Source organism: Morone saxatilis, unplaced genomic scaffold (assembly GCF_004916995.1).
Source record: "Morone saxatilis isolate NCDOM2014 unplaced genomic scaffold, NCSU_SB_2.0 Contig2, whole genome shotgun sequence".
Taxonomy (NCBI): domain Eukaryota; kingdom Metazoa; phylum Chordata; class Actinopteri; family Moronidae; genus Morone; species Morone saxatilis.
The window spans coordinates 6,468,506-6,489,642 of NW_023339762.1; the positions used below are offsets into that span (position 1 = coordinate 6,468,506).

The 21,137-nt window shown below is 39.5% G+C and overlaps 1 protein-coding gene across 1 annotated transcript; it reads right to left on the reverse strand.

Moving 5' to 3' along the window:
- Positions 1-8,827: 8,827 nt before the first annotated feature.
- Positions 8,828-19,788, reverse strand: cav1 (caveolin 1). The gene is made up of 3 exons (XM_035664808.1): positions 19,588-19,788; positions 18,461-18,628; positions 8,828-10,989 (listed from the first exon to the last, which is right to left on the reverse strand). The coding sequence occupies exons 1-3, from the start codon at positions 19,621-19,623 to the stop codon at positions 10,648-10,650; spliced, it is 546 nt and encodes a 181-aa protein (XP_035520701.1). The 5' UTR covers positions 19,624-19,788; the 3' UTR covers positions 8,828-10,647.
- Between the last annotated feature and the right edge of the window lie 1,349 nt (positions 19,789-21,137).

A 21,137-nucleotide genomic window follows, 5' to 3' on the forward strand; every position in this document is an offset into this window, starting at 1 on the left:
TGGTGCTCGAAGTGATGACAATTTTTTGTCTCCAGAGACAAGAAGGGAGCTTCAGGTCAGGCTAATTTTTAAGCAGGTGAATAGAAAGTGAAGATAGTAATCACACAGACAAAAGCAAGTGATTATCAGGGAGGAGCAGGACTGCATTCAGTCTTGATTTTACTATTTCTGTCAACCCTTCCTGTGCACCTAAACCTAGTCCAGCAGAGGTTATTTATCACCCACAGGGTCAATACAAACCCTGGTCAACTGCTGACCAGGACAGTAATCTCTGATTGATGCTCTTGAGCCATCTGAGGCCCCGGCTGCTTCATTCTGTGGATGGACTCTTTACTTCTCACTGATCCTGTAGCTCACGGATTGAGTAGTGATTAAGTGTGTGCTGCCTTCATCACTCAGCTGTGTATCTGCATAGACAGGCTTCTTCAGCAGGATATTTACAGTTCATGACAGATAACGACAGAGTGGTTCATAAAAGGTTATGTGAAAACAGTAGGCCATGGTTTTTAGCTGATGCTCTTGTATATACTGTAGTAAATCTTAATGAGAGATCAGTTCAGTGTTTAGGTCAAGGAGTCAAGGCTGTTAAAGAGGCCTGCTGACAAATATTAATATTGATGGTTATTTAAGTTAATGTCTGGGCTCCGTAGTGTCTAATATTGCTAAAATACAATAATTAGGTTGCTCTTGTTAGGGTTTTGTTGATAAAACTGTTGAATATCAGCCAAAAATGACCACAAAAAACCCTCTTTGATCTTGAAAAATAGATGTCAAAATCTGACATTTAATTGAATAAGGTTACGCAACTCTTCCACAATACTCTGTTTCTTCCCAAAATGTTTTTGGAATTGTTGCCTTCATCCCAGCGGTGTTTATTTGATCTCAAAACCTAAACAAAAAGTAAAAATTCTGCTTGCCTATACCACAAAACTGAAAGAGCTGCTGTAAATGACAACCTGTACTACAATCATTTTAACAGGTAATTCATTAATTCTCATATTCATGCTTCAAAATGTATTTTTCATGACATAATTAATCTGGAGTCTGGCAGTTTGCCTGGACTAACTGAACTGGATGTAAAGAATCAAGAAACTATAAAGAATAAGGCCTGTGTCATGGAAATAACACGGATACAAGGTTTTGTATCAATTTTAGAAAGAAAAAAAAAGATGTTGTGCCACGTTGCTTTTTAACATTGTTATTATTTTTTCTAAATGCAAATCTTGCTCACCAATGTTCATATTGCTTCCTGCCTCCTGTCAGTCATCAAACCACCATGCTCGAAGGCTGACTCCATATTTTCATGTCTGGGGAGACAGATTAGTGCTCCCATCTTGCATCACCTGAGTATTAGATAATGGTACTTCTAATGAAAAAGGAAATCAAAAGATTACAATCTCATACATTACAGGAAATGGCCACTGCAGCAGACAGGCAAGAAAACTGCCAGTAAGGCAGCAATAAGTTGCTGCTGTGTCTGTATCTGCTTATTTGTCACTGATGGAGTCAACAACAACACAGCTCATATCAAAGCCATCAGCAGAGGTATAAGTATGATAAAGAAGACAGAGTATAAACTTGGGAAAGGTACACACATGGCTTTTAAAACACATATATCCCTTTAATGAGATGTTTTACAAGAGATACAGCTCAGAAGATTGAATGTTGTTAAGTTTCAGTTTATTAGACAGCTCTTAAGGACGAGAAATACTCAGATCAGTCTCAAAGCAATTGAGACTGACACCAAGGATTTCAGAAACTGGTAGATGTTGTTTCAATCTGTATCTAAAACATACTTCATAATTTTGTACAAAGCAGATCATTTCGATGCAAAGCAACATCAGGTTTGTAAATTACAAATGTAAAAAAACTGACTCATACTCTGCTCAAGAAGTAGAAATAACTAAGGTTAACAGGACAGATGGCTTTGCTCTTTGACCCTAGTTACATTAAAAATGTTCCTCTTTATTCCTTTTGACATGCTGTCTCTGTCAAATTAAATATAATACTTTTTTTTGCTAAATAAAAAAAGTATTGTGTTTAGAATGAAATATTGCTCCATTTCCACTTCTCTCGCTCTCTGTCTTTCTCCTCTCAAACCATTTATGGGAACCCTTCAAGAGCTCTTAAACTCTCCCATCTTGGTTGTTTATCTGTGGAAGCTTTGACTAAAATAAACCACACTCAAGTGTAAGTGAAATCACAGTCCAACATCTGGACTATAGGCATTTGCCCCCATACTGTATATATTTATGCTTATTCCCCTATTCTTGCCTCGCTCTTAACTTCTTAATGCAAATATTGAGTTTTAGAGCCTTGACCACTTTTATCTTTTATCATTTATCATGTTGTATTATGTTAGTCTGTTGTCTGAGCTGTTGTAATTATTCAGTGGTGAATTGTAATACAGGGGTTTCAATAAAGAGGCCACAACAGTCAGTGTGTGTTAACGGCCATAACTGGCCGGAGAAGGAGATTGTAGATTATCATAATGTGAAGAGAATACAGGTGTTGTGCAGCCTTACGTCATCTTATTTCCTGAATGTTTTGAAGTCTGTGAATAAACAAAAGATACATAAGTCAGATTTGAACACCTCTGTAGGGACAAAGGGGTTTTGTTCCGTAAAGCAATACAGCAGCAGTCAATGTTCAATCGACACAGATGATGAAAACCTGACCTGTTTATGTTGATAATACACATTGACTAAATATATTGTGACTGAGGTGACAATCAATGTGGCATTTTCATTCAGAGGAATAACATGAGTAGCGATAAAGAAAGTGCCACTCACTCAGAGAAACATCAGACAATATCAGAGGAAAAGTATCGCCACAAACATTGATTAATGGGAAATGCATCACAGCAAAGGGCAACCGAACTTTAGACAGAATCAACAAAGGAAGATGTCACAGATTCCCTTGTGAGATTTGTTGCATTAAGATGTCTCAAACAGATGTGGTTAGAGTGACGTATCTTTTCAAACAGTGGACTGACTGACTTATGGAGAACCAGGTGTGCCGGAGGGGGAGAAACATCTGTAAACAGCTGGTGTGGTGGACGCTGAGGCCTGAGGGGTTGGATGTGTTCCAGCCTTCCTCTTGCTTGATGTCATAGCACGCTTCATCATTTTCACTATTCACTGCTGTAACAGCTGACAGAGTGTGAGGCCAAAATCAGATTGCTCCTCTAATAATGTTGGTGTGGGATTTCCCTTTGTTTGTGTGTGTGTGTGTTTGTGAAGTTTTCATTACGAGTCTGGTTACAAAGCAGCTTCTGTAAATGTATCAACGACCACAGTAAGTTTAAGAGACTGGAAGAAAAAGTAAAGTACAGCATAAAGCGTTCAATTGTATGTCACCATGCAAAAAGCAAATAATTTTTTATTTTATTTCTTTTTGCTCTACAGGAAACCTCAAAAATCCTCAGAGGTGTCATTTAATCTAATTAAGATTAATATTTTTCAGTATATGACTCATCTTTTGTTGTATCTTATGTATTTATGTGTATTTGTATTATATTTGGCTGCAAGGAGACATGAATCCAAAAACTATTGTCACTGAGACATGCAGGGGGAACTGTCTTTAATATACAGTATCTCAGAAACCACATTGAAATAATTACAAATTCAGGTACAATAAGCACAATAAAATAAGGATAAGAGACGGCAATATGTAAGGTGAGACAAAGATGATGAATTCTATTGATCTCAGTGTGAATCGAGACATGATACTCTGCAGGCAAACAGTCAGAGCTTGTTGTGTGTGAGGTCGGGGCAAAGTAGGACAGCAGCAGCTTCCCTGATGGTTTGTTTGTTGAAACCCAATAAAGAGGACATGCTGGAGAACACAGAGGGCAGTGTGTGAGTTCTGACCCGAGAAACTGGCTTGTGTAAAAACAGTAAGAAATGTGTTTCAGCTGCAGTTGTCTGTTAACAGCTCTGGAATGCCAGAGCTCACTCATGACTGCGGACGAATGTGCCGACAGCGCCCACTGATGGCTGTGAGCCACCTGCAACAGGCTGCACATAAACAAAAAAGCGTGCAAAATAAAAACATATTGTGTAATCTGCAGGATTTTGTGGCTTGAAAAACATATTTTTTATTTTAAATTTTCCCTGATCACAAAGGAAGAGAATGACATAAAGTAAATGTAAAACAAAACAAAAGAACAAATACTTTCAGTATGAACTGAATGTTGCTGCATCATTTAAATGTTAAAACAGATTTCATTTAACCATTTTTCAAAAACAATCAGATTTTTTGCCCCAGCACAAAGGTCGGGCCACTAAAAAAAGGGCAAAAACTAAAAAAAGAAATGAAACTTCAAGAATTCAAGATTAAGGCTAATAATAGAATTCTTGAGACATTATTATTCTGCCTCTTAACAACGAGGAACATCAGTAGCATATTTAATAGGAAATAGTATCATCAATATTGGTGCATAAAAATAAACATAGAAAGAGAAAAATAAATAAAGATGAAAGCAAGTACTGCAGTGAAAACGCATACATTGACAATAACATTAAAATACTATAAAGACAATAAAAAGAGACAATATGAACAATATGAAAAGACAATATAAAACATCTATATTACAGCTATATTGTAAACTCACTTAGACAAATAACAATAACTTAAAACATGTTTTAATCAACTGTGCAAATGGTGCTTTATATGATGAAAAAATAAAAAGATTGAATTATTATGAAATATATTAATTTCTTAAATTGCCCTTATGGTAATCCATATATGCCGGTTAAAGAAGCAATAGAAGCCACATGTCACATCTCTTAATTGTGTGACCTGACCAAGAAAGCAGAATATTGGCAAATACAGCACGCATTACAGAATGCAGGTTAGCAAAGTAAATTAAAGAAGGGGGATGCAAAGCCAAAGCCATAACTCTCAAAATGCAACAGTCCTGCAGCAACAGCTAAACAAAGCTCACAGAGCTGACGTGACATAGAAAGTAACCTCTTACACACCATCTTCAGGGATCGTCTGTACTTGACGTATTTTGACAGCAACAAATCACACAGAATCACTGAACTCTCTCTGTAATTGCTGCTGTGTCTGATGTGTCTGCTGCCAGAGGAAACAGCTGTTGATCCTGCAGCCTCCCAGGTGGTTAAAAGCCACAATGTTTATATCACCTGACTTTGCACTGACGAACAGCACTGACACCCACTGAGTCATCATCGTCTCTACTTTATGTTTGTTACATCTGTTACCTAGCTGCTACCTCCCTACCTACCACATGCTTGTTCAGTTAAAAACATAGGAATTTAGGTTTCATCTACTGTGGCTCACTCGGTAATTTTGTTGTATGCATGGACAGCAGTTTTTTAAATTTCCAATGAATTTCCACAACTATAAAACTAGATAATAATGCAGATGTTTTAATAAAAGCAAGAGGGTGAAGGGTAGAAACTGGCTTATTTAGCCAGCATCAGTTTACATGTGTATCTTTACACCACCTTATATACAACTTAATTGAATGAATGGTTTAGTGGATGCATCTCATCATATCCTAGAGTGCTGGCCTCATTTGTTTGTATATAAAACCATCATGTGAATGTGTATTATTAGTGTAATATCATTATACTTTGTTTGCCTATATATTAAAAGCTAATTATATTGGTCTTGGTGAGCATTGATCCTCAATATACTGTGATCCCTTTATTTTATTCTTGAGTCCTAAGCCTTACCCGTATTTGAAAGAGAGACATGCCATTTGATAAACACAAATGTAATTTCAACACATTTCAAATCAATAGAAATGATTTTATTGTAGCTCTTTCCTCAATCTCCAGTGGACCATGGTCTGCCTGGTATGTGTTCAGGGCATTCTACAGGGAGTAGCGGTTAAGGTAGACCCCACAAGGCTTGGATGAAGAGTCATGAACTGTGACTCTTCAGGAAGTTCTCCACGTTAAATGTAAATCTGCTGGAGTACATGTATACTTGTACCATGTACCAAAGACTCAACTTCGGGGCACCAGTTCTACCAGGTGAGCTACCAGGGCGCCCCATATATCCATACTTTTAATGATCATTGTGGAAGATACAATTGTTTTTTCTTTTCTTACAGCCGATATGTGCTCTCTGGGCATCATTCTCCACAGTTGCACCTGTACAAGTACAGTTGAATTCACAGTGTGACTTAAATATTAGATATAAGATACTCAACCATTTGAGTTGTCAAAGTGTGAGCCAGGCATTATCATCCAACATCAGTGTTGGACCTCACTAATGCTCTTGTTGCTGAATGGGAACAACTCTCTTCAGGTTCCAAACCATGGTGGAAAAACCGGAGGATCTGAGGCTGATAGAAATTGTATTCATCCCCACATCGATGTAATGCTTGGGTGATACATGGTAGACATATACATTTCTCAATGTATCCCACTAGAGGGAGCTGTTGCATTGAAGAAGCTGAGTTAAGTATGTTGAGTCATAACTGAAACATCACAACGCAGTTCAAAACAAATCCTCTCTAAATGATTTTATTGTGATAATAATAATTTACTCTCATCCACAAGGACATATCATATATTTTTCTACCTTATTATTTCTATTCATGGGATGTTGGAGACTTTCCCTGCAAGTGCTCAGCAAAATAACACCTATGATTTCTACAGTACAGACAGCCGATCCACAACTAGCCAGAACATCTATAAAGGACAATACCAGGGTTTCTGCAAATGTTTTCTCCCTAACTACAAATCATGTCCCTTTCATTTTGAGTTTTGGATGTTTTCCCCTCTCATTCCAGGAATATCCGGATTTGCATTAAATTCAAGTATAGTGTGAAAATAAATGTGCAGACTCTTGAAACTTGTTTGAGTTGTTAAGCTCTACCTATAACGTCTTTATATCAGTCATTAATATTTGTCACATAGGTGTGTAAATTAATGGAAGCTAAAAGCTGGCTGAAAAGAAATTTACATAAAACAATCTAGTTTTACAAAATAATTCCCTGTGATACAGTACATTATGCATTATTTTTGGAAAACTGGGGAAGATTAAGAAGCCCAAATGATTTCTGATAGAACAGACAAACTTAACATGGAGTCAGCAGCTGGTGGTAATGTCTCATCCTGGTTGTATCAAGTCACTGCCATTAACTTCCAAGTGCCACTTTCCAATCCTGTCATCTGTGTGGAGGTAACAGAGCCATCTTTGTATTTCTCTTCTGGAGAAAGCAGGTTTTACTCTGCCAGGACTCTTCGGTTGTGGCTCAGCTTGGATGTGTTACTGTTAACACATCCAATTGTTACTGTTAACACATCCAATTTTTAATATCATTTCTTCCTTTTCTCTCAGGGTCTTATTTGTAATTTTAATTCGCTCCGGTGCTATTTTTTGGTCTGCCTGAAGGTATTTCCCAAACTGACTTCTGCCCACCTGGATCAAAAAATATTTCATCAGCAGCAACAAGGAACTCATTTTGCATTGATTCTGGTGGCCCCTGTTTGTTTCATTGATTTCAAGGGGAAACTGACTTGGTGGCAGCATGAAGAATAACTACATGCAAATAGCCAATCTTCTCGCTGATTGTCTGGTTTGCTTATGTAGGTCATATAGAGGCATTAGTATTACATTTTTTAAATTAAATCTGTTTCACCAGTTAAAAAAAAGTTAAAAAAACTCCTTGTAGTTTTAAGTTGCAATTCTGTTGTTAATCCTTACAACATGACAGTAAGAAGTGTTCTCTCATTTTTAACATAAAATAATGTTATGTTTTATAATAAAACAACATATAAAATACTGTAAACTTATATTAATATATTACATAACATAAATGTAATTGATAAAACCTTTTAAAACTGCTGGTGCAAACTGGACACTTTTGGTCAATTTAGGGAACTGGTTAAAAATACATACTAAATAATAAGAGACATAAGAGTCTTTTGGACTGGATTTTCAGGTTTCGGGGCCTTTAGTTACAAAGAAGAATGAGTTAGTCATAATGCTTACATATACAGAGATGTTTTAGACGATACTTCCGAATTTCCAAGAACAACACAAAGTCCGAGCCATAAAGAATTGATTTTCCCAGTTTTCTGACTTGACTGGCCAGTACAGATTCCTGACCACAACCCAATTTAAAGTAGCTCTGGGACTAATGTTATTTTAATACATGAGAGGCACAAACAAGGACTAGGCTGCGACCAGTTTTTGCTCCATAAATTGAAACAAAAACCTGGAGGCAGCACTCTATTGTATCCATTGTAGCCTTGAAAATCACCCTTGAAACAATGAACCACTGTTATGTGGACTTGACTTCATTCTCAACGTGTTACTGTTGAACAATACAGTTTACAATGAGAGTCCAGGCTTGCCTCAGGCTGCATAATTATGTGCCTACTTTTGGTGTAAATTAACTTGAATACCATCAGGAGACTTGACTCCAGTCCCATGAGCATTGCCCAAAACCTTTGTTTGTTTTTCGAGTTACCATGGAAATGTTGTGCCATGCTCGGAAAAAAAAGCCTGTGAGCAGCACTACGGGCATTACACTTTACTGACACGGATCAGATAGAGAGTTTGGAGGGCATTTCTGCTGCTGGAAATTCTTTTGCAGCTGCTCCTGCTCCAGCTTTATTCTTATGTATATTTTCCACAAGCAGCTTCAACTGGCTGGTTCCTGCTGTACAGATGAATGAAACCAGTCACCAAGTATCTACAGTGAATCATCACACAATTAGGGTTAGCTATGACTCAATATCACAAGTAAAAAGGAACAAAAAATCTACTGTTAATATTGGACTTTCAGGGAGAAGCAGTGATGACTGTAGAACTGCAGATGAAACAAACAAACAGATTCACACTGGATTATATTAATTTTAATGTGCACAGCGTGATATTGTACAGTAAAAGCAAGGAAGGGAAAACAAATATTTTCTTATAAAAATATCACCTTTAGAGCTTAAAAACACTCAATTCAAAGAACAGGTGCTATGAGTTTACCATCCCTGTGAGAAGACAGCAGGTAGACTGAAGATGATGGAGTCAGAGGGAGCTTAATGTCTCAGTAAAACACAACCCCCCCACCCCATCCCAGAAACCCCACCCAACCATCTCTCCGTTCACCCATCTCTGGAGTGGGAGGCATCAGTCCACAGTCAAGAAGCAGGGCAGCAGAACAAACTAATGAGGGTAAATTAAAAAAGACAAAAAAAGGGGAGGGTGCAAAATTATGGCCAGATGACAAATAAAAAATCTTAAAATCACACATTCCACCTCACATTGTCCAATTCCAATGCATTAACCTGTGTAAGTACCACAGTGCGTAAGAAAAGTCTCCACACAAGCTTGTAACTGCACATCCGAAGTGCAGAGTGTGCAAAAGTGACTACTAGTATATACCTTTGCAAATATAGAAGGGAGATCTTCATGTGCTATTCACTAACAATACTTACCCATAGATTAGTGCACTGGATTGAGGCCATGGCCTGTAAAGTCTTTTCTGCATAGACACCCATACAGTGCATACAGGATATTAAAACAACAGTATTGAAGTTAACCCCTCAAAGTTCTTCATATTCATAGTGTAGAAAAAAAAGCATTCACTTTGGAGCTATGGTGATGTGCATTTAAAAGAAGTGAGCTTCACTGAAAAAATGAAAAGCCTGAATTGATCAGAAAACCCACATTGGAGTAAAAAACAAAACAATAGTTCAATAGTGTGTGAAATTCTCTTTCACACACTCGTGTCACTATGAGGATAATGGTGATAAAGGTGTAAAGTAATAAGCTGATGCACAGAGCGAGTGAGCTGAGAGGCAGATCACTTCTGCATCAAAAGGCTGCGTGGCGGGAGCGTGGCGGTGGCGGACGGCGAGTTGCTGGCAAGGCGATGCAGGTGCATGCAGGAATGAGGGCAGGTTCAGTGTGTCAGACTGCTGGAAAGCTGGGCGAAGGGTGGGGTTGAGGCGTGGATGGTTGGATTTTGGTGGGCTGGAGGTCATGGGGGGCAGAGAGAGGGGGGGGGTTTCTGTGCTGTTTGGCTTGTCGGGTTGTTTTGTTTTTGCTGAGTCAGACAGAATTTGGCAGCGCTCACTCTTTCTCTCTGCTTTGACCTTCCCAACCGCCGACATCCCACCATCCTGCCCTGCCCAACGGCTCCAAAAAACAAACACAAGTAAGCGCGAGAGAAGACAGCGATACACCCTGACATCCCCTCTTCACATGAATCAATCAAAGTGATAAGCTCTCCACAGAAATGGTAAGAATGGAAGGAATTTACATCATGTGGCAAAACTAACAGAAAACAGATATGGAGCTTGATTGCTTGCTTGAAAAGTTAACAGTGAGGAATAAAAAAAAAAACTAGAGAACACAAACAAAACAACGAAAACCCCGGAGAATGACCCTTTGATTTCCTGTGCCCACCCGTTTGGTTACACCAACACTGGAGAAAAAAACAACTGGTGGAAAAAGGCAGAGTCAGGTGCCATGTGACCACGCCCTTTCACTTCCAAACAACCTCCACCCAGCTCTGGAAAAGTCTCACCTCTCATTTTCCAGAGGTTTCTCTTCTTCTTCTTTTCTGTTCTGACTTTTTCCTCCATCTGTGTGGCTCTAGCCCTCCCATCCTCCCTCCCCTCTTTCCGTTAATCCTCCTCCTCCTCTTTGCAGATGCTACACCTCCTTGGTTGTGCGGATTCGGATGCTGCTGAAGCACTTGCCCATGGCCTCGAACAGCGGGTCGCAGAAGGTGTGCACGCAGATGGAGTAGACGCGACTGACGCAGTGGATCTCGATCAGGTAGCTCTTGACGCACGGCACCACGGCCCAGATGTGTATGAAGGACAAGATGGCAAAGAAGATTCCCCAGATTAGTGCCAGGGGGATGCCGACCAGCGCCGTCAGCAGCCGGTAGCACCAGTACTTGGTCACAGTGAAGGTGGTGAAGCTTGCTTTCCACACGCCGTCGAAGCTGTAGGTCCCTGCAGGCTCGGCGATGACGTCCTCAAAGTCTACCTGAAGAGGGAAGAAGTGGAAGAGTGTGAAAATGTTGGCAAAAACAGTTCAGACAGATCTATAGAAAGTCTCTCTAGGCTTATCATAGATGTAAAGTATAATAGTTTATTGTTTATTTGGATCCAGGAATGTACCATTTAAAGCAAATGGTTATACAAATAGATTGACCAGCAGTAAAGACTCTATGGGAGAACGAACAAACACATACATAAACGTTAGGACAGAGCTGCAGAGTAATAGTGAGAAATGTCAGGTTGTAATGGCTGCTGTACACCTGAATGAATATGATTGGATGCTTCTTTCAGCTGGTAAATGAGCAGCTGATAAATTAGCCACTGATGATGTAGCAGGAATAAAACAGCTGATGCCAGTCAGCAAATGCAATGCCATCTTCTTTCTGTTGAGTTGATCAAATGTATTTTTTTAACGCTTAAAGCAGGAAATACTAAATGTAATTCACTTCCCTTATCTTTGAGTGGCAGCAAGATTCTTATAGATATATTAAATATATTAAAACATTGTCATATTAAACTGAAACTCCCATGGATCTAACATGGAAGGTAAGTAAGAAAATATGGTCTAAGTATTGAAAGTGAAAACAAAATATAAGTACACTTATATGTACACTTACACTTACACGTAAAAGCTCTGTCCAGTATACCGAGAGCACCACCACATTCACATTAGATTCTTCATTCTGACTCGTCAAATACCTTCATCCACTGCCAACAATATTTCACAAGAGCCCTGATATGGTGCTAATGAAACCATCACTTTATAACTTTATAGTCCTTCAAATGTGAACTCATTATTTCCACATAAATCAGCTGCTTCACTCCCTGTTATAATGTCAGTTTGCTAAGATGGAGGGTGGGAATCCTGACATGATTCACATCTCCGCTCGCAGTGACTGGTACACAGTCTAACCACCCAAAAACTGCCCCGCCCAAAATACTGATCACTACACACACCATCTCCTGCATCTGCTTCACTTTCTGCAATTTAACTTGAAAATGTTTGTCTCTGGAGCAGGGGTGGATCTGTGGGGCGTGGCTTCTGGGGCTCTAACCCCGAATGTTTTCTCAGAAGCCCTAACTGGGAGCCATTTTCTCTCAGTGTACTGGGGAAAACTTGTCATCTATTACAGTATATGGCATGGCTTCACATGTAGCACACTGGTCAGCTAAACATTCATTCTGTGAACTTACTCCAGCATAGTTCTACCTAAATAGTTTTCAAGATTAATAATGCTCTTTACACCGAAGATAGATAGATAGATAGATAGATAGATAGATAGAAGATAGATAGATAGATAGATAGATAGATAGATAGATAGATAGATAGACCAGTTGCTAAATGGATAAAATAGATGTCCTTCAGAGGGTGAATTTGGACCAACATGGATAGACTAAACAGTACAATTCTGAGCTATTCTTAAGTTAAAGGATGGCCACAGATGGGCCAGATCTAGCAAATAAAAAATTGTCAGCACTTCGCCTGCTTAGTGGTTTAAAGACACCATGTCACTATTTGATATCCAAATAGTCATCAGGCTAAATGTACTTCCTAGAAGCTTTTACATCCGCAATTGTAAACACTCCATGTGTGGTATGTCTTTATTAGGAGAAATTCTGTGGTGCACAGGAAGTGATGGAGTTTTTATAGGATAAACAGAAGGAAAACTGCACAGTTAGTGCGACCACTTGTCGTCACCTCCATTATACAAACAGCAGAAATAGTGATACCTACAGAAACTCAAAGGTCATCCATAGAAAATCCAGTACCGCCCACAGTGTTTAATTGACAAGGTTCTCCTCCTCCACCTCCCATTAAGATGAAGAAGAACATTGCCTGTCTCTTCATTGTAAACATGTCACTTAGGCCTCTAAATGGGACAACCCCTGCAAGTGTCCATGACCTAACCTAATGAACAGAGGGGAAAAGTGGCAACCTTCACAGTGTAAACACAATGTAGACTCTCCCTCTCTCCCATCCTCTCCACAGGCTTCTGAGCACAGAGTCAATATTTATTTTACAGTTACTTGGAGACTGTGTCTTGTCTAACAGAACAGTTGGGCTACTGAGGTCTAATGGCTGCAATATCAATAAGTCACACAGGTATTATCCAGTGTCACACTGGCAGTGAAATGGAAAAGTGAAGTGTTTCATTCCTAAGTGAGATCCTATCCACTGTTTGGAAGCCTTGATGCTCACTTACACAAGCTGACTGTTGGCATCAAAGAAAAGCACATCATGATTTACTTTTACCATTTTAGATCTCTGAAAAAGAACTTTATCTGTTAATTGATGATACTTATCTCTATTTTTAGGAGTATGGTCTAGACCTGCTCTATGTGAAAAGTGTCCTAAAATATCATCTGTTATGATTTGGCGCAAGACAAATAAAATTGAACCGAATTGAAAAGTAGGATTAGGAAAATGGAATCAAATCCTATTTTTTGTTGTGCCACAAATCCATGTTTGAATAGATATATCTATAATCATTTAAAGGGGATAAGACTACAATGCTCACCACTTTATTAATGCAATAGTTACAAATTTGTCCATTTCTTGCCCATTGTAAATTAGAAGATTGAAGCAGTCTCATACCAGTCTGTTAAATATTAAGCAGGATCCAGCAGCCAGTTAGCTTAGCTTAGTTTACAGATGGAAACTAGGCAAGAAAGCGAAAGTACATTTCCCAAAAAGTAAATAAATTAAAAATAAACCACACTTTTAAGAAATTTCAAGAAATGAGTGTCTGCATGTTGAAACGAGATAGAATATGGCAAGTTTTTGCACTAAAAATAAAGACATTTTAACTTATTGATGGTTTAAAAAAACCCTTTTAGAAACATTTAATTGAAGCTCACATTTGAGGACTTGATGAGAAGGATATTTTGTAGCGCAAAAATGACAAAACATTCTACTCACATATAAAATGAAAATTGCATTAATAATTCAATATGAACAATGCTAATCTAACATAAATATGTTATATACTGTCATAAACACATATCATTCCTTGAATTTCAAAATCCTTAAAATATAGTGACTGCAGACTATATAACACATCTTAGAGCTTTATTTCATGCGGTTATTCATTATGTAATAAAAAATTGTCATGTTTTTCCAATCCTGGATGTGTTATTTTGGAACATTAAATATGCTAACAGTGTATTTTTTGCCATGAAACAGCAGCTTGTAAGTCCAATTCTTTTACTGCGAGCATGCAGCATAAAGCCTCTCACACGGCACCAACTGGTGAAACTCTCTACAGCCATATAATATAAATCTGACTGAAGCCACAAAACCAGCGCAGCGTCCATTTAGTTTTTCCACAGCTACAAATTTTAAAGTGGACCCACTCTGCTCCAGATTCCAGAACTCTTATTGAGACTAAATGAAGGCCTTCTGCAGAGAGACACAAACACAACCACAGCAGGATGGTGGAGACTTCTGACTTCATGAAGTGAAGCTGTTTGGTTTTATTTTTTCTTTCCACAGTTTTAGTTTTCTAAATACTGTTCTGTATGCAACATTATGAGAAAAATCATCATCGTTACCCTAGATTTGGCACTTTAATATCCAGTCCATAAACAAAAATCACATCACCTTCACTTCCAGCAGTGTCAGAAATGGTTTGATTGTTTTGCTACTTCACATTTCAGAGGCTTTTATTATGTTATTTGTTGTTTTATTATTGTTAATTTGGATTTTGGCAAGCAAGTGATAAATATGACCCAGAACAGTCCATTTACTCTGACTCTACAATGCTATATGAATACTTTGTCAAAAGGAAACAGGTATTCACTAATTGAAAAACAATAACAGATACAGTGTGAAGGATACAATGTGACTTCTGTGAGGAAGGTCACAGAAGTCCACAATTTCAGGCTGAATCAGGAAGATTTAGTTATTGAATGAAGAAATTCGATAATGATGACCAACTATAAGCATCTACAGTATAAAACGAATTTAAAACACAAAACCTTGGTGTAATTCTACTGCAGCAGCCCAGTTGTGCTGGGTAAAAGGTCCAATCAGAGGTTTGATATGAAACAATGGAGTCTCGGGGTCAGCATGTGACCAGTCGGCAAGGCAACTGTATTATTGAGTAAATAAGGCAATGTGCTATTTCCAGAGCTCTATCTTCAGGCTGTCAACTATGCTTGAATAGACAAAGTGAGCCTCTGGTGGAGAAGGTCAGAGTGTAGTACATTAATGAACTCTTTTGTTGGTTTGAGGGCTTTGGTAGTTAGGGGAAATGTTTGGTTTGCTTCAGGAGAGAGATTAGGATGATTGGCAGTGGAGACGTACTGTATGTGACCGACAGACACAGACTGCAGGCTCATTTCACTCAGTTAAAAAAGACTTGTTTTGAATCAGAAATGGTTTATTTTTGGTGTACTTTTGATTCACAAATCATTTTTGCAAAATAATGTATATCATATCTCATGTTAAAGCTCTGAGTAATTAACAAATGTTTTAAACACATTAGCTGAATTATTCATCTAAGGTGCTGTTTTGCAGAATCATATTCCTTATATCACAAAACCGCTTCAACCCCTCTAACGTTCAGTAATAGTTGCTTCGTAAATATTTAGGAAATTTGAATGAATCTGTGAATTTGTCTTTCTTGGGTGCTTTTTTGTGTGATGCCACCCCTCTTTTGCATACATTTTTGTTGTATATGCAGAGTTTTGATAAATTTGCATGACATTTGAATGGAAACCAATCCCACTGCACTGAGTCTGAAAGAGTTTCCTAAACACTAGATGTCTCAATCCATAATCGCTTACTTGTGATAAAAGCGCAGGAATCGTCAAAACCCGGAAAGAATAAGGTGGTCAAGCATGATCAGGAGTCAACCAATCATAAACTGTGCAGTCCCAGAAGAGGGGGAGTGTTTCATTCCTTTCGATCTGACCTTCGGGACTTTGGATCTGTTCAAACTTCTCACAACTCCCTATCAAAAATTGTCTCCAGTGGGGGCATTTTCACTCCTCTGACCCCTCCTCTCTGCTATATAAAGACCCACAAATTCTCCGGAGGCAGAAACTCTCTTTGCAGGGCAAACTCCACATGCATGTCAGTAATGGAACTTGTTTGATGTGGCCAGGTGATTGAGGCCAGCTGCAGCAGCTACAGGAGAACAGCTTGTATTCCTTTGATTACAAGAATGCAGCGGGTGTGCGCGTCTGTGTGTGCATGTACGCTCCGTACAATATGTGCATGCACACTACACACATTTACGTGTGAGTACTGTATGTGTGGGTGTGTGTGGTCATGGTGGATTGCAGAATGAGGCTTGCTGGAAGGGATTCCCTGCTTGTGCTTTTCATTGGGGCACACCAAACATGCTTCCACTTGGCAGAAATGTTTCATTGACCTCAAAACACCTCGCAGCCGTTGTACACAACACACACAAACTACAGAATTCTGAAATCCAGAGGGAGGCAGTGAGCACCTTTGGGTTCCTCACAATAGAAAATAAACCAAAGAAATTTCTCTACAGAGGTTCTTTAGGTTCCTTAAGTTCCTTAAATCTGTATGAAGGGATTTAGTCTGCATTTCCAAACAGTTAAGAGCAATGAGTGAAGTATTCAGAGCATTCACATAAGTAAAAATAGCAAAAGCACAATATAAACATTCCTTAGTAATGTACTCAAGTACAATACTTGAGTAAATGTACTTATTTACTTTCCACCACTGGTCAAAGGCACAGTTCCTTACAGCAGTTTTAATTTTTGCAGTGTATGCTCATGTGATTTTAGATAATTTCACCAGTGTCTGTTGAGTTGATTAGAGAGGGGCGGGACAATCATAAAGCTGCGTTCTATTCTGAGACTGGAAGGAGACTCTGACTCACTGTCACAGTGGAGGAGAAATGGGAGGGAGAGAAAGCAGAGAGAGCTGGAAGGAGTGGAGACAGACGCAGAAAACAGGAAGAGATTAAAGTTCATTTTTTATTATAATACACCCAAAAGTAAAAAAGTTCAAATGTATTTGCTTTTCTTTAAAGAAAACTGTTTATGTGGCAGAACTAAAAGAAATGTACCTGCTGGTCCTGGGCAACACAAATGTGAATGTGTCCCATGTGAAAGACATTTCACATATTTATCACATTTCATGTCACATGGGGAAAAAAATTTGACAAGTGATAAATTCACATTATAAGAACATGTGATCTGTGAAATGGCATCTAAAGGTCATAGTTACACACATGTGGTTTTTTGGACATTGCACACAAAAGTCACATTTCACATAAAACTATGAATCACGCATGTGCTTTTCTTTTAATTATGAAGATTTCTTACATCACTAACCAGTAGTTGTACTTCCTGTATGTACATATATCACCTTTTAAAAACTTTATTTTATTTACTGTTTTTATGTCTTTACTCTGGCATCAACACTTTCTATCAAAACGCCCAACTAAGGAGGTTATCAACTAAGGATCTTACCAATTTACAAAATCAATAATTCCAGTGTCAGTTATCATTTCAACCTGACAGCAGCCGATAAAAAGCAACACATGGACATTTGCTCCTCTGACGCAACTACAGGCATGCAGGGAGGAGGGAGGGAGGGAAGAGAGGGCTAGAATAGGAGGAAAGAACGGAGGAGGAGAGATGGGGAGTGGTGAGGGATATCCTCTCAAACTAACCAGCTACTTGGGTGTTTCCCTGTTATAACAAGGCAGAGTTCAGGCATTTCAAAGAGCTGACCCGTACTTTCCCGTGCAGCGAGCGGTTTGACCCCCACTCTGCCCCACATGGGGAGAGAGGGGCGGCCGCGCTCAGACAGCGGCTGCTCCTTGCTACCATGCAAACGCGTCAGGTGGCTTCCAGCGCGCCACTCCTCTGCTGCTACAACCTCTCTCGCTCTGCTAACTCCTTCAAACAAAATAAACACTCGATATTTATGCGGTCAGGGTGCTCTCTTATGGAAAGAATTCTACTTTCCCAACAGCAAGGCGTGCGCAACAAATACTGAGGGAAATGTGTGTTCCAACAACAGGAAATTCGTAATGTTTCCTCTGTTGGAGCGAGGATGTTTAAGTGCGGACGCACATATATTTACGCATGTGGATAGCTTACCATTGTGTAGCCTCAATGAGCTTTAATGACTCTGCAAAGCCTCTTCCTAATAGGGGAAAGTCACTGAGGGGGAACACGGCAGGAACCACAGGGCGCAATACAGTGCGCTAAAGATCTGCCGTGCGCCTCTGACGCGCACACACCAATTTGACAGCTCCTGCACTTCGGCACAGTTTCCCACAGTTTATTACAGTTTACTGTGATTGTCAGGCAGCACCAATGAGCAGATGTACAGTGCAAAATCTGCAACAAGTATTCTGGTGAAGTTGAGGTGTCTGTGGTCATGAAAAGCGAGAGAAATCTCATAATAGCAGCCCGTTTAACCCCAAATAAGAAGCTCAAAAGTTAACATCCCTCCCTTCACTCACCTTGACAACGTCGTCGTTTATGCGCTTTGGGTCCCGGTTGACAAGGTCGATCTCTTTGGTGTGGACATCCTCCATCGTCTTCTCGTTCAGACTGTCGTTGTCCATGTCTTTGTTGTTAGGTTTGTATATGTTCCCTTGTTTTCGGATGAACGGCGAATGCAGAAACTCCTGTCAGGATCCGGAGGAGGCAGAGAAAGAAGAGGGTGAAGAGGAGGAGGGATAGTGTGCAGTGCGCTGAGAGGGAGAGAGGCTGGAGCTACGAGTTAGCAGCCTGCCCCACAAACAGGGATGGGTTTAAATGAATAGAAAGGGAAGCACCACACCCCTCGATCCAGCCGCAAGGGGTCCTCACCAACCGGGCTGAAATCTAATACCCTGACCTGACACAGCTGATTTAATATATACCTGTGAGCATGGCAACATTTTAAACAAATGCGTAAAAGCGCACATTCCAACTGTTAAACAATTCTCCATTGAATAGCTTTTCTAAATAAATTTTGGATATCTTTGAACAAACTGCACTAATTAGCTATATTTGTAATCTGGTTTGTGAATGTGTGAACAAGGAGATCAAAAACTCTGGGTTTCCGTGTCCATCGCGTTAAAAACTGAATGCGTAACGACCCCTTTGGTCACCACAGTCCTTCGTGGATCGTTCAAGCACATTCTCATTTATACTCACAATCGCATGGCTTCATTAGTTAGTGCTGAAGCATGTGCATGGTTTATGACTGACTTTTCTTAGATCAGAAAAAGGATTGTGGGTTTACTTTGACTTTTACTCTACTTTTACGCACGAAAATGTAAACGTGTGATGCGTAAAAACAATAATCGGCTGTTCTGTTAATAAAGGTTTTAGCAGGTAAAATCTCACACCCACATGCTAATGTGTACTCAATGGTCCTTCACATTCTCCCAGCGTGTGTGGGAGAAGCGCTCATGCCTAGGTGTCATAGAAAAGAATAACGATTGAGACATAGCGCGCTGGAAAGATATCCAAAATTCCCTTCATGAATGCAAATTACAAGCGAGAATAATCAGTATTATCAGCTCCCCGGTGAATAAAACACCGTGTCAGCTAAAAACTTAATCAGCAAAATCAGCTGTACACGAGAATCATACTGTACCTCTTCTGTTTCGCCGTCCTTCAGTCCTCCTGTCATGCTGTCCTAAAGTTTGAACGGATTAGCGCGATGAAACAGACAAGAAGACAATATAGGAAGCCGAGTGGGAGGCGTGGAGGGAAACTGAGAGGACTGGGGCTCTTCTCAGGGTCCTTTAGAGAGCTCTAATTCCTGCCCTTGTAGTGAACGTGACTAGAATTTAATGCCAGAGCTGTGAGGGAAACCTCCGGTGTTTCCTCGGATCCCAAAGAGAGCGTCTTCGCAGCCCGAGAGTCACCTGTGAGCAGAGACAGGAGAGCCACCGCATAACCTGCTCAGGCAGGAGGAGAGACTGACGGGATCTCAAACGAAAGGGGTTTTGTAGCTGGCATGGAATTACTTTATTTGGGGACCAAGGCAGAGTAAAATAACCTTTTTGTTCAGCGAAATGTGGGCGTTAATTGGTACTGGCAAGGTGTGGGTATTTGCCATACCTTAGCCTAAGGGAGACCACTTCAAGTGGTTATATAATAGAGCAAGAAAAAATATACTAGAAATCAAAAAGCAATGAATGAATAAGAAAATTAGAGGAGTTTTTCAGAATTCAGTCAATTATTGCAGCAAATATAGAACCCTGCCTGCCATCACTAGTTTCATCTATCCTCAGAAAATAAGTTTATTCTAATATTTACAGCTTTTATGAGCCCAAATTTGGTGACTTGGCAATCCAGCTGTTGTTCTCAGCTTTACACAGTTAGGAAGCCATGCTGATCACTCTGGTTTGTTTACATTCTTGTATCAACTCACCTTGGAGTGACACCAGCTGGCACACTCCCTGTTTTCAGCCAGTACATTGGAGCAATTTTTAGGTGTGTCTCATGGGAGTAGCACTAAAATAAACTAGTTGGCAGAGCCAGTCCTGACCTCTCTGGGGCCCTTAGCAAAATTCTGACGAGTGCTCCCACTACAATCCTCTCTCCTTCGAAGGTCCAGTGTGTAACATTTAGGAGGCTCTATTGGCAGAAAGGCAATATAATATTCATAGGTATGTTTTTATTAGTGTTTAATCACCTAAAAATCGTTGTTGGAGGGAGCAGGTCCTCTTCTACAAAGTCTGCTATGTTGAACCGCCATGACAAACCAAACACCAGCTCTAAATACAGCCATCTGAGTTTTTAAATAAATATAACACTGAGCTTTGGCTCTGCTGCCTCGTAATTAATCCAGTCCTCACAATATTGTACCATCCAATGTAAACATAAACCTAAATAAAATCGGCTATGGCTGCAGCTTTATGTCTCAAGACAGCTGCATCAGGTCCATTAAAACTCCCCAAGATTTCTTTTTGTACATTATCAAATATAAAATATTATTTATACTATGGCCTGGTGAATGCTTGATGGTTGTTATTTATTGAGAGATGGGCATCCATATTTACCAGTATGCCCATCAACATTTTAAATTCAATATTTAATCAACAGTCAATGGCAATCCCTTGCTTTCCATCTTGCATTAGTCCAGAGTTGTAACTAAACCTTGATTGATAGACTAGATCAGTTCATGAACACCACATG